Source organism: Octodon degus, unplaced genomic scaffold (assembly GCF_000260255.1).
Source record: "Octodon degus isolate 3935 unplaced genomic scaffold, OctDeg1.0 scaffold00084, whole genome shotgun sequence".
Classification (NCBI taxonomy): Eukaryota; Metazoa; Chordata; class Mammalia; order Rodentia; family Octodontidae; genus Octodon; species Octodon degus.
The window spans coordinates 1599410-1613116 of record NW_004524660.1 but is presented as its reverse complement, the minus strand read 5'-3'; the positions used below and the strand labels follow the sequence as shown (position 1 = coordinate 1613116).

General features: G+C 51.9%; 1 protein-coding gene across 1 annotated transcript in view; it reads left to right on the top strand.

Moving 5' to 3' along the window:
- Strip1 (striatin interacting protein 1) overlaps positions 1-12462 on the top strand; it is a 17649-nt gene extending 5187 nt beyond the window's left edge. Inside the window, exons 6-21 of the mRNA XM_004636903.3 lie at positions 608-676; positions 1622-1728; positions 1833-1960; positions 3354-3536; positions 3822-4039; positions 5314-5379; positions 5486-5549; positions 6006-6077; positions 6449-6523; positions 6706-6803; positions 8370-8496; positions 8675-8775; positions 9582-9648; positions 10072-10176; positions 10864-11068; positions 11349-12462. Of these exons, the coding sequence (XP_004636960.1) occupies positions 608-676; positions 1622-1728; positions 1833-1960; positions 3354-3536; positions 3822-4039; positions 5314-5379; positions 5486-5549; positions 6006-6077; positions 6449-6523; positions 6706-6803; positions 8370-8496; positions 8675-8775; positions 9582-9648; positions 10072-10176; positions 10864-11068; positions 11349-11596 (1933 nt within the window). The 3' untranslated portion in view covers positions 11597-12462. The remainder of the gene's footprint in view (positions 1-607; positions 677-1621; positions 1729-1832; positions 1961-3353; positions 3537-3821; positions 4040-5313; positions 5380-5485; positions 5550-6005; positions 6078-6448; positions 6524-6705; positions 6804-8369; positions 8497-8674; positions 8776-9581; positions 9649-10071; positions 10177-10863; positions 11069-11348) is intronic.
- Positions 12463-13707: the final 1245 nt, after the last annotated feature.

Here is a 13707-nt window from a genome sequence, read left to right as displayed (position 1 = left end):
CATTACCGGGGATTGAGCTCAGGACCCTGCGCTTGCCAGGCAAGCTCTTATTCTACTGAGCTATCTCTCCGGGCCCCAGGTTTCTCATTTTGAACTCCCTTTAAAATCTCAAAGTCCCTTGTATTTGCCCTGTACTTTCTCCTTCAGCAGGAGGCCAGATAATGTCTAATACCTGGGCTCAACCAAAGCCTGCTGTAGTCTCTGTCACCACTGGTCCTTTGTCTGTTGGACAGGTTAGTTGCTGCCCATCTAAGGATACCATTACCAATAATAACGGCTAAGAGCACTCACTCAGGGCTACATGTCCCAGGCATTGTTAATCCATCACATGGATTAACACGTTAATAGCATAGCTACTGTTATCTCAGTTTTCAAGATGAGGAAGCAGAAACATACAGGAGTCGAGTACCTTGCCCAAGTGCACATACCCAGTAAGTGTTAGAGCTGGGGTTCAACCCTTGGCAGGCATGTTTAGAGTTTGAGCTCCTAACCACATTGCCCTCTGGCCTCTGGTGCATGTGTCCCGACACAGTGTTCCCCACGAGCTGATAGTTGTCAGGGCAACACTTAGCTGCCCTGCTGGGTGACTCGCTCGTCTCTCCTGCAGCAACAGTGCCGCGTGCAGCAGTGCAGTGAGGAAGCCTGCCATCTCCCTGGCCGACAGCACAGACCTGAGGTGAGGCGAGTGTCCAGCCTGGCACCCTGAGCTTTAGTCAGAGACTGAGCTTGGGAGGGCCTGGGGTTTCCTGGGTGTGCGCGCTCCTTCTGCATACACTAACCTGCACACACGAGGGCTCAGTGAGTGATCGGTGGGCCCCGCTGCGGTCTCGGGGAGGGTCTGGAAAACCAGGGGAAATCCAGGCTGGAGGCCAGTTGTAAGAGCCGGTTATATGTGGGGGAAGACTCACTGCTGCCAAGAACCTGACGCTAGGATGTTTTGTGCTGGGACAAAACGGGCAGTCTTACTCCGTGGAGTTGTTCCCACCCTCTTGCATGCTGGATCTGGCTCCGTTAGGTTAGTCCTGACAGCTCTGTGGTTCCTGCCTGCGCAGAAAGTAATGGTAACTGCTGAGCAATAAGACTACCTTTCCGTTTCTGTGGAATTGTATTTCTTTTTGTGAACTGAGTTTTTCGGACTGAATATCTGGTGTTTCCCACCACGCTGAGGGTCCCTGGCGCCTACTCTTTCCCCTTGTACACTTTGTCCTTGTTCTAACTACGATCCTGTCTTGAGTTGACACCCATCCCCACACCCCATTTCTCTGTTTTTTCCTTTCTAGGAAGCTTAGAGTAGTGATGTCTTGTACATATCTTTTTTCTTTTACCAACTATTTTTTAAAGCATCTGCTTTGAGTGAGCACTTTATTAGTAATTGGAAGTGCAAAACAGTACTGTTCCCAGCTAGAGCGGCCTGCAGCAGTGACAAAAAAAGATGAGGGACAGCCCTCAGCATTCTTTGCTTTGTGAGCACTCAGATTGGTTCTCAGTTTCTCTGTTACAGCCTCTTCCAGTCCCCACAGTTTCTCTGTGCTGAGGCTTTCTTTGTGTTATTTGGAATCTGAGGAAGCGGGGGTGCCCCTTGCTTCCCCCATCTTCATTGTAAGCTGGCTCTCGTGCTCAGGGTTCTGCTCAACATCATGTACCTGATTGTGGAGACTGTGCACCAGGAGTGTGAGGGTGACAAGGCCGAGTGGAGGACGATGCGACAGACCTTCCGTGCTGAGCTGGGTAGGCGCCTGGGCTCCTCTTTTGAGGCTCTGCCTGGACCTGGTGCTGGGCGCTGGGAAGCCTCCGTTCCTGTCTGTGGTCCTGACGCCCTTGGTCGTCTCCAGGCTCACCACTGTACAACAACGAGCCATTTGCCATCATGCTGTTTGGGATGGTGACCAAATTTTGCAGCGGCCATGCCCCCCACTTCCCTATGAAGAAGGTTCTCTTGCTTCTCTGGAAGACAGTGTTGGTGAGCACCTCCTTGCCTAACTCAGGTGCTGGGGACAGAGAAAGGGGGAGATCTCCTTGTATTGTCTACTGCATATTAGAAATATTTACATTGCATCTACACTGAACATGGGCTGGGGAGATGGCTCAGCAGCAAAAGCATCTGCATGAACATGTATTGACTTGTTTTGATCATTATTCCTGAAACAATATAATCTCCCAATAATTTATATACATCAGATAGGTGCTATACGTAATCTAGAGATGATTTAAGGTATATAAGAGAGATACACACAGGTCATATGCAATAGTATACCACTTTGTGTTAGGGAGTTGAGCTTCTGCAGAGTTTGGTCTTTGCTTTCAGGAGGGCTGAGAGAGGTCCTAGGACCAGTTCCCTGTGGATAATATGAGATAACTGTCCTTTTGAATCCTGAATTTTATGAATATATAATTGCTTTGTTTTTTTAAAAAGAGATTAGAAAGCTCCCTAAAAGGAGGTAGCAAAAGATATATATTAGCTCATAGGAGCTGATGAGGACTTGGCCACTGAGTCAGCATTGGTTCACACACACACACACACACACACACACACACACACACACACAGGCTGTTTCTCAGTCATACAGTAGCTTTACCCGAGACAAGGTGTCTCTCAGGAAGAAGCTCTTGGAGTTTGTAAGTTAACTTTGCGATTAAGTAAGTTAGTAAGTTGGAGCTGGTGTAGATGGGACCCTTGGCCAGGTGTCCCTTGAAGAAGGAGGCAAGCATGATCTAGGCTAACTGTGCAGCCAGGACGCTGAGGAGCTGCGTGGCAGACAGCACGCCTGCCTGAGGCCAAAAGGAGAGTTCAGTTGCTGGGGGCCAGTGACACCAAGCAGCTTCTAAAGGCCACACAGGGCTGGAGTTGGAGCTTCCTGGGAGGTGTTTACATGAACCTTTTGGTTTGGTTTAGTTTTTTTGAGTGAATCTCCAGTTTGACTCTGAAAGACTGACATGTGTCAACTTGTGAAGCACAAGCCTACCGATTTCTAGAGACTAGAGCGGGTGTGGTGGTGGAATACATCTATAATCGCAGCACTCGGAAGGCTGGGACAGGAGGATCAGTGCAAGTTCAGGGCCAGCCTATGCTGGACTGAGCTCAGGCCGGCCTGAGCTACATAGTGAGGCCTTGTCTCGAAAAAGCAAAAATAGATAAAAATTGTGTGCTCTGTGTGGAGTGAGGGGTATCTGGTATTAGCTCCTTGCTTTTCTTGCCTACCCCTTGCCAAGATCACTGAGTTCTGCTTGGGGTGGCCTTAGCTCCTTCGGAGGGGATGTGGGTCTAGATGGTAGCGGGTGCTTTTGAACCTGTCGCCATGATCAGGGCCCAGCCTCACTGCCAGGTGACCCGGCTCTGCACCCCTCTGACGTAGTGCACGCTCGGTGGCTTCGAAGAGCTGCAGAGTATGAAGGCTGAGAAGCGCGCCCTCCTGGGCCTTCCCCCCCTGCCTGAGGACAGCATCAAAGTGATCCGCAACATGAGGGCCGCCTCCCCGCCCGCATCCGCATCAGACCTCATTGAACAGCAGCAGAAGCGTGGCCGCCGGGAGCACAAGGTATGTGGAGAGACCTGCAGGGTGCACATGGTGCCACGTGGAGAAGCAGAGCGGTGCACGTGGCTTGACGCACTGCTCAAAGTGTGCGTTTCCTGTGCTGTGTCCAGGCTCCAGGCCTGGGTGCCATGGGGTCTTGGGGCCTGGCATGAAGCGGCTGGTCCCAGTCCTGGACTCCCCCTGGGGTCTCCGTTGTTCTTGGCTCTCAGCTCAGCACCTTCTGTGCTCTGTCCCTTTGTGTTGCACCGGCTCGCTCCGACAGTCTCATTTCCTTTCCTTCTTATTTAGGCGCTGATAAAGCAGGATAATTTAGATGCCTTCAACGAGCGGGATCCCTACAAAGCTGATGACTCTCGAGAAGAGGAGGAAGAGAGTGACGATGACAACAGTTTGGAGGGGGAGACATTCCCGCTTGAGCGTGATGAGGTGATGCCTCCGCCTCTACAGCACCCCCAAACGGACAGGCTCACCTGCCCGAAGGGGCTTCCATGGGCTCCCAAGGTCAGGTGAGTCTCAGAGTTCCCGCATCTTGGCCTTCAGCACCCCGACAGCAACTGTACTGAGTGAGGGTCAGGCTGGCCTTGGCTATGGAACAAGGTTCCCTTAAGGTACCTGTGCTCTCTTGGGGCATTCAGGAGCTGGCCTTGGTGATCTCCCAGGAAGTGGCCCTTATAGGGCTTCTGTGTTGGTAATCTGAGCTAGCATTTGGTCAGGCTTGCAAGCAAAGGAGGATGGGAGAAAAAACTAAAAATGAGCTTTTAGGCCAAGCCAACCCCTCAGCTTGGGGTCTACAGCGAGAGGTGGTTTTATTTGCAGTGCAGGGCATCAAACCCAGGCCCTTGCCCGATAGGCCGTGTGCTACATAATGGTTCTAACAGAAAAGCTGTAGAGGAAGAATTTCTTTAGAAGCATAATTAAAATACTTGAGGTACATGTATGGTGTGTGAATTGATGGATGGGCGCATACTTGAGCAAATAGCTCTTTCATGGGCAGGAACCTCGGAAATATAGTCAATGAGCAGGGGAGAAGAGAGAAAAGTAAATTTCTCAATCCAGGGAAAGCCTTCATGGGCAGTGTCCTGTGAGGGCAGCGTAGAGCAAGTCACACGAAAGGCTAATAAGGGTGCCACTGTGTAAGGCGGGAGTGTGGGATCCACTTGGGAAGCCAGAGCTTATGTCTTTCAGTGTTTAAAATGTTAAATATTTAGGAAGATCTATTGACAGACATTACAATCTGAATAAGCTACGCTGTTAGCTGTTAGGTATGATATGTCACCTTAATTATTTGAGTAAACTATTTACACATAATATATTTTCAGGTTATTTATTTTGAAACAAGGTCTTACTGTGTAGTGTACACTGGCCTCAAAACCGTGATCCTCCTGCTTCAGCCTCCTGATGCTGAGCTTACAGGCATGTGCCATCCCCATCCCCTGGAATTTCAGGTTATGATCCAGTAAAATAAAGAACTTAAAAAAAAGTAAATAAATAAAGTGGGCCAGGGAGATGGCTCAGTGAAATAAGTGCTTCCCTGGCAAGCACAAGGGCCTGAGTTTAATCCCTGATTCCACCAAAAAAAAAAAAAAAAGAACTTATAAATAAATAAATCCAGTAAGATCATCAGAGAAATTTAGAGGTTTTTCTTTTCCACTTTTGGAAAAAGAAAAACAATTATGGGAGACTTCCTTCCCTTCCTGGATGGTCTGCATTTTGATTAACTGAGACGCAGCATTAAGTGAAGTAGCGCGTGATGCAGCTGTGCCCCTGCTTCCCTCTGCAGGGAGAAGGACATCGAGATGTTCCTCGAGTCCAGCCGCAGCAAGTTCATAGGTTACACTCTGGGCAGGTGAGTGTGATCTCGGTCCCTCTGGAAGCTCTCCGTCCTGGCCCTTGCTGTGCGAGGCCCTGGCTCACCCTGCCGGGGCTCCCACAAGGCTTCCTTTATTCTTCAGTGACACTAACACCGTGGTCGGGCTGCCCAGGCCAATCCACGAAAGCATCAAGACTCTGAAGCAGGTAAGTGCTCTGGGTGAGCTTTTGGCCTCTCTGGTCCCAAGTGAAGAAAGCGAGCCTGAGGGAGAATCCCGTGGGGCCTGCCTGCTAGCCAGGCCTGGGCAGAGAGCTGCTTCCGTGGGTACTGGCTGAGATTCATTCAGGTCACGTAACCTGCCAGCCACTGGTGAATGAAGGGGCGCGGTAAATAGCCCTCGCTTTTCCTTGGCACGCATTGAGGACAGTTCGGGTAGAGGAGCAGGCACATGAGCTGCATTGCTGGCTTTTTAACATGGTCCAAAGATACAGGCTCCCACTTAGAAAACTATTTGGGGCTTAGGATTTTAGTTGGGGATTGTTGTGGTGACTTGGTCCTGTTTGAGAACACTGTAGAGGAAAGTGAGCAGGTCTTCGCCAGGGTGCGAAGCAGTCAGGGGATGCAGGTGTCTCTGCCGCACCGTCTTTCCCATCTCTCTCCAGCACAAGTACACATCAATTGCGGAGGTCCAGGCGCAGATGGAGGAGGAGTACCTTCGCTCTCCGCTCTCGGGTGTGAGTTGGGGGCCTTTACTCTGTGGAATGCCCTGTCACCCCAGAACCTGCCTCAGAGCCCTCCCAGCCTGTTACGTCTGAATCCCAGCCCAGCAGTCAGGCTCAGCAGCTAGGGCACTAACTAGACCTTTCAGTGCTGTTTTTTTGGCGTGTAGTGGAAGTAATAATAGAACCTTCTTTTGGGTTAGAATAAGGATTAAGGGAGTTATTACAAGTAACACATCTGGCACATTGAACATGTCCAGTGTGCTGTCATTGTCACCAACTTCATTCTTTACATAGACACGAATTCTCTTGCAGCCAGCCAGCAAACTGGCTCAGGAACTGCAGCCTGGGTTGGGGTTCTGTGTTTACACCCATTGTGTTCAAAGGGAGAAGAGGAAGTTGAGCAGGTCCCTGCAGAAACCCTCTACCAAGGCCTGCTTCCCAGCCTGCCTCAGTACATGGTGAGTGCTCTGGGTCTAAGACCCCTCTCGGTGGCCAAGACAGTGGGCACATTCCCGGATGCTGGTCAGTCTCCACGATGAATGATTCTTTTGTCACCTGAGGAACTACCAGAGTCCTGCTTCTCAGGGCTCTCTTGGTCCTGGGCTCTCCTATGCATGTTTGTGCGGTCTGCTTTTCCCAGATTGCCCTCCTGAAGATCCTGCTGGCTGCAGCCCCCACCTCAAAAGCCAAAACAGACTCAATCAATATCCTAGCGGACGTCCTCCCGGAAGAGATGCCGTGAGTATCCTGTGGATGCAGCAGATTGGGGCAGAGGGAAAGGGCAGATACTCGCTTCTCTTGTTTGCCAACTTCTCTGCAGGTTAAGTTTAAGGTATTTCTAATTGGAAGCAGGAGGCCTACTAAAGTCAGTAGTTGCGCTGGTTAAAGTGATTGATATAGTCCAGTTGGCTCTGAATGAGTTCCTCAGTGAATTGGAGAGTTCTTTGCGTTCTTTTTTTTTTTTTTTTTCCTGTGGCGGAACCGGAGATTGAACTCAGGGCTTTGCGCTTGCCAGGGAAGCGCTTATTCCACTGAGCCATCTCCCCAGCCCCTAGGGGAGTTCATTTCTCCTTTGTAAAACAAATGTGGCATTAGACATTTTCCAGAGTCTTCTCAAGTCATGGGATTGGGACACCCAAGGTGGTCAGGGTAGTTGGTGCACAACTTCCCAATCGCAGTTGACCCCGCACTGCCATGGAGTCTCACTATTGCCCCATGACCCAGCAGGCCAAATCCTGCAAATACCTGGGACTAGAGGAAGTCCTCGGAGCCCTTCCTCCCAGGACTGACCTCATCTCTTTGATTTGAGAGTAAAAACCCGGGCCTCTACCTGATCTCCTGCCTGCTGCCAGCACTGGCTAGCTCTGGCCGTGACCCTGGAGTCGGACAGTGATGGCTAAGGAAGGGTGGAGGGGGGCTGGTGAGAGGATCTCTGAACACTAGACCTTGGTTATCCTATGAAAAAATGCTCCGTGCTGGGTGTTGCCATTTTTTAATATAGGTTTCCAGTTAAAAATCCTGCACTAAGAAACTGATACAAGGGGCTGGTGAGATGGTTCAGTGGTCTAAAGCACCTACTTAGAACAAGCTAAGCTAAACAAAGCACAGGGACCGCAGTTCAATCCCCAGCACCACATGACCACATGCCAGCCAGCCCCGCCCCCAGGTGGGCTGAGCTGGCCACACACACACACACACACACACACACACACACACACACACACAAAATAAATGTTTAAAAAAAAAAAGAAACTGATACAACTTGTTTCCTTTATCGGACTTCCAAACCTTTTTTCCCAGGAACACAAAACGTTCCATGTACGGTCCCGTATTTCCACTGGGAAACTCAAGTTAATATGACCAAAGCTTAGGGGAGACCCTGCAGAGGAGAAGTTAATTTTTGTAGGAAAATAGAGAAATAGGTTAAGTATGCACTCGGGGTCACCATGAAGAAGAAGTAACTTGCCCTAAGCCTGATTGCTAGGACGCCACGGGGAGCCCCATACCCGCTTACTCGCCATAGAGTGCCAGCGCTGCATATAATCTCAGCACTATGGTTTTAGTTCAGAAAAAAAATACCCAGCAATCATACATTAATGTCTTTGTCTTAAAAGAAGAAACAACACTCATGCCGCAGGTTTGCCCCTGCTGGCCTAGGAGGTGGGTGGAGGAACCCTGGCCGGGACCTCTTCAGATGTCCAGGTGTCAGGACCGTTGCATGGAGGGTGCCGAGCTCCTCTCTGTACGGGCACCCAGAAGAAGGTGCCCCGTGAGCTAGCAGCTCATGCATGCGCCTGTTTCCAGCACCACAGTGTTGCAGAGCATGAAGTTGGGAGTGGATGTGAACCGCCACAAGGAGGTCATTGTTAAGGCCATCTCTGCGGTGCTGCTGCTGCTGCTGAAGCACTTTAAGTTGAACCACATCTACCAGGTACCTACAGCTTCTCCTTCCTGTCTGCTGTGCCTAAGCCTCGTGAGCTACATCAGTCAGCCCAGACGAGCAGGGCCCCGGCCGTTGAGCCCACGTACACTCTGTTCCTAAGCCCTGGAAGAAAGTGGGTAAGGGCTCAACGAGTGTCGTTTTTTGTTTTTTTCCCTTTTGGTTTCAGTTTGAGTACATGGCTCAGCACCTGGTGTTTGCCAACTGCATCCCTTTGATCCTAAAGTTCTTCAATCAAAACATCATGTCCTATATCACCGCCAAGAACAGGTGCTGGGGACTAAGTACCAGGAGGGGTGGTTTGGCCAGGTGGCACAGCTCCCAGCTTCTCCCCGTTGTCCATTCAGTAAACATTCTTCCAGCTGTGAGCCAGCACTAGGGACTCCATGACAAATTAGACAGGGTTCCTGCCTGAGGAAGAGCCTTGTGTCAGATCTTGACTCCAGTGAGACTGGGACAGGTAGCTCAGTCTGTGGCAGGGCAGGGATTCTCATCTAGTCTGGAGGCTCCAGTTTCTTGCTTGTTGTGTTTTATTTGGTCCTGGGATTGAACCTGGGAAGAGCAGAGCTACATTTCTAGCTCTTATTATTATTATTTTATTTCAGTAGAGTCTCATTGAGTAGGTCAGTGTGACCAGGAACTGCTGTTTCAGCATCCTGGAGTGCTGGCATGTGTACTGCATAGCCTGATCTGCTGACTCACACACACACTCACACCTGCCTGTCGCCAGCTGCACTTGACAGTGTCTGCTCATTCGAGTGAGACACCGTGGGATGAGCTGCCAGCCAGGCACCAACTCAAGTAGGGTTTAGCATAAATTAGCTGCCATGAGCCACCACCTACCTCAGCCCCAGATTTATGGGGACAAGCACAGTAGGGTCTCCAGCCCTTACAGAGTATTCCAGTCACAGAGGGGCTATGTATGTTCTCACTAGTAGATACTCCTAGATGGGGCAAGCGGTAGGTTCCTGTGTGCACCAGTGCACGATGGGAGAGAGCCTGAGCCAGCTCCGTGTGAACGCTGCGTCAGGCCCAGGCGTCTGCTCTCAGTGGGCCCTGCTTCCCTTGTTCTTTAGCATCTCTGTTCTGGATTATCCGCACTGCGTGGTCAATGAGCTGCCAGAGCTGACTGCGGAGAGTCTGGTGAGTGGATGGGCTCTTGGCTGTCCCTGTGCGTGATGCTCGCCTCTTTAGGGACAGACGGGGCTTGTGCAGAGGTGCAGCAGAGGTGCGCGGAGGGGCAGGGGAGGAGCCTGGAGAGCACGTGGAGGTAGCTGGAAGCGTGGTCCTGCACATTGCTGACCCTCAGCTTGCCTGAGGAGTGCTTTCCTTTTCCCACACAGGATGCGAGGGCCACAGCCCCCAGTTTTAGGACCCATGTTTCCTGAACTACCTGCCTCCTCTAGTCCCCCTGCCTACTTCTAGGATAGAGTTTTCCCTGAAAGGAGGGGCTCCTAGTAGATCCATGGGGACCCGGCTGTCCTGAAATGTGCTGTAGGCTTTTTGGAAACTGCTGAGCAGCCTGCACCAGTGAGGGTTACGATTATTTCTGGCTTTACCTGGCAGGAAGCAGGTGACAACAACCAGTTTTGTTGGAGGAACCTCTTCTCTTGTATCAATCTGCTTCGGATCTTGAACAAGTTGACAAAATGGAAGCATTCCAGGACAATGGTGAGTCAGTGCCATGGGCAGGGCTAAAACTGGTCGCTCAGAGAAGAGTTCAGCACCCCATACCTGCACCTGCCCCTCTACTCCAGGAGAGCGAGCCCTGCGGGTGGGGGCTGCTGCTGCAGCTGTCTTTCTTACTTAAGACTTGCTATAATCCTTGCATTGCAAGAGCTGGCTGCTGGGCTGGGGATATAGCTCAGTGGCACAGGGCCTGCCTGGCAAGCACCAGGTTGTGAGTGCGCGTCCCAGCACCATAAATTAAATAAGAACTGATTCCTTGATGAGTTGAACGAAAGCAAAAAGGGTTAGTTGTGCATTAAAACAAATCACTCTCGCAGACAAACTTTCCTGTAGCTTCTTAACCTCAATTGGTAATATAACCAAGGTCCTGGGAGCTTTTGTCAACCCTTGTCTTTGGAGTGGGAAGGGCCCTGAATTCTGTGAAATACCATGAGAATGTTCTGTTGAAGGAATGCATAGCTTTCTCTTGAATCCAAGGAACCTTTAGATTCTGGAGAGTGGCTAGCTCTCCTGATTTGCCGAGACTTTGCTCTTGCAGCACATGAAACCCCACGTCTGTAGGCCCGGAGAGCAAGGGGAGCACCAAGTGGGGACAGCCTCTCTCCCAGCCCTCAGTCCTGGCCGCTCAAGGCGTCCTCCTCCCGGCCTCCCCGGGCTCTGCCTTGCTAGATGCTCGTGGTGTTCAAGTCAGCACCCATCTTGAAGCGGGCGCTCAAGGTGAAGCAAGCCACGATGCAGCTGTACGTGCTGAAGCTGCTCAAGGTGCAGACCAAGTACTTGGGGCGGCAGTGGCGCAAGAGCAACATGAAGACCATGTCTGCCATCTACCAGAAAGTGCGGCATCGGCTGAACGACGACTGGGCATATGGCAACGGTGAGGTCGCCCACCAGGTGCCTGGGGGAGAGTGCCCGGCTCGGGCTTCTGTGGCCTCAGCGCCCAGGACGGGACTCTAGGAAGGACGCGGGAGCTGCCCAGCTTCGGCGCCTGGGGTCATCCCCTCTCCTCTCAGTCCCATCCTCCGATGCCGTCCTTTTGTAGAAATTGTCCAAGACTGCCCCTCTTCTCTTTGTCCCAACCACGTCTGAATGCCCTGGGCCCAAGGCTCACTGCCCTTAGGCTGGGTTCTCAACTGTTTCTTTCTGCTTTGTCACAGATCTTGATGCCCGGCCTTGGGACTTCCAGGCAGAGGAATGTGCCCTCCGCGCCAGCATCGAGCGCTTCAATGCCCGGCGCTACGACCAGGCCCACAGCAACCCTGACTTCCTGCCGGTGGACAACTGCTTGCAGAGTGTCCTCGGCCAAAGGGTCGATCTTCCTGAGGACTTCCAGATGAACTACGACCTCTGGTTAGAAAGAGAGGTCTTCTCTAAGCCCATTTCCTGGGAAGAGCTGCTGCAGTGAGGCTAGTAGGCACGAAACAGATGGCAAGAAGGGGCGATCTCCTGCCGGAGGGACTGCCCGGAGGTTGCTGCAGTGCTCCCGTACTCCTCCAGGTGGCAGCACGGCCCCGCGGTGTCCTCCACAGCCCGCGGTCCGCGGGTGAGCCCTTGTTGGCTGGCCTCTGGTTCCGCTCCACGTGCGACCCCGGAGCAGTCGTCCTCTGCTCGGGATCCACTCTTCTCCACTCCTCCCAAACGTCGTCCTCCCGCGGTGGATGTGGCGGGTTGCAGCTCACCTCAGTCAGTCCGGGGCTGGGAAAAGCTGGGCCGAGCAGGGTGTTCCTTCTCGCACATCTGCATTTCAGCTTCACGCCGACTTCGGGGTTGCACAGCGCTGGCACGTCAGCGGGCCAAGACAGAGGACCTAGGGTTAGCGCCGCGACTGGCAAGCTGGCGTCTTGGTTGTACTTTGGGGGTTTCTGAACCGTTCCAGCCCCCTGCTGAATTTCATCCAGAAGCAGCCGTAATGGCTGCTGCAGCAGCAGCTCTTTGGCTTTGGAAGAGGTCGGAACAGGGAGCGAGGCTTCCCTTAAGCAGGGGTGCCAGTGTCCTTTGGGTTTGCAGGGGCCTGTAAATAGCTCTACATTAATCTGTATGTGGTCGTTTGTGTCTTGTTGGGATTTTTATGTGTTTGTGTATTCTGTTTACATTAAAAGGGAGCAAAAACAATCCCTGTTTCCCTTGCCTTCAGGAAATATGGACTTTATGGACTTAGAATCTCTAGTTCTCAGAAGTTGGTTTTCCCACCAGCGTTGATAGGTTGACAACTTGTCTTCTGCAAGTCTTGGGGGGAGAAGTGGAAATGTTGACGCCTGTCCAAAGGGTCCTCTCCCCACTTCCTTGGGCATCCTTCAGCCCGGCTCCAGTGCTCCGCGTTGCTGGAGTGATAAGGGTCCACCTCCCCGGCTGGATGCAGTTCTGGGAGGAGCCCCGGCTTCCTTGGAGTCCTGCCCTGGGCTGGCCTCAACCAGGCCTGCTTTAGTGTGAGGTCAGAGTGGCGCTCAGGTCCTCACCGGGGCAGGTGGCCTTGTGCGTGAGCCGGGCGACAGCCGATCAGGAGTCCCCTCCGTGCTGGGATGTGTTGGAGAGCCCTGGCTCCCAGGGCCGGGGGAGAAGCAAGCAGAGCCTCTGAGGTTGGTAGGTGTGCGTGCAAAGCTGGAGACTGCTCACCCTCAGGTTCTGCTCACGGCTGCCTCTATCTCAAGACTCCCCGCCTTCAGACTCGACCTCAGAGGGTCTTACCACTTCGGTGCTGCTAAAGGAGTATTCACTTTTCAGAATTGCTGGAAGGTTCCTTATCTTATATAGGTAAAGTATAAAGTCTTAAATCTTCAACGGGGTCTTGTCTGACAAGGGAGACATTCTTGGGAGAAAGCCCCTTTATTGGTTCAGTGCTTGCCTGGGACCCGCTATGTCAGGACGGACCTGGATGCCAACATGGTCAGGAGCGGCCATGTGGAAGTGTCACAGAGCCGCCCCCTGCAGTCAGCTCTTTTCCCCAAAGCGACTTGCGCAGGCCAAGTTTGACACAGTCTGGGTATGTATGATAGTGTTTCTGTTTTTTCTCGCCAGCACTGACAAGAAGTGTGTATCTTGATGTTTTCATTTAGGGAAGGTAGATTTTCACCTTCTTATTGCCGCATGCATCCAGGTTGCTAAAATGGCCTGGCCTGAGGTTTCAGTCCCCTTCTATCTCTTCACTTCCCTCACATCATTTCTGAACTATAGAAAAGAACACAGGCCATCAAACCTGGCCTGAAGAGTCCTGGAACTGTGGGCCCAGGAGATGGCCTGGGAGCGAAGACGTACGGCCTCAAAATGTGTTAGTGGCCCGGGAGCCATCTCCACCCAGGTCTTTACACAGAAATATCTATGAAAGAAATGTCTTCTGGGAAGGGCAGGGTCCACGGAGGCCTTCTGTGAATGGCTGGGTTACGCACTGTTAGCTGTTACTGCTAACCTGGCTCTGGATTATTGTCATTTTACCCACTGAGGCATGGATTACCCTGAGGCTTGTGTCGCCTGGAGGACAGGAATCACCCTGCATTCATCTGGGGTAATGAGGTAGAATGT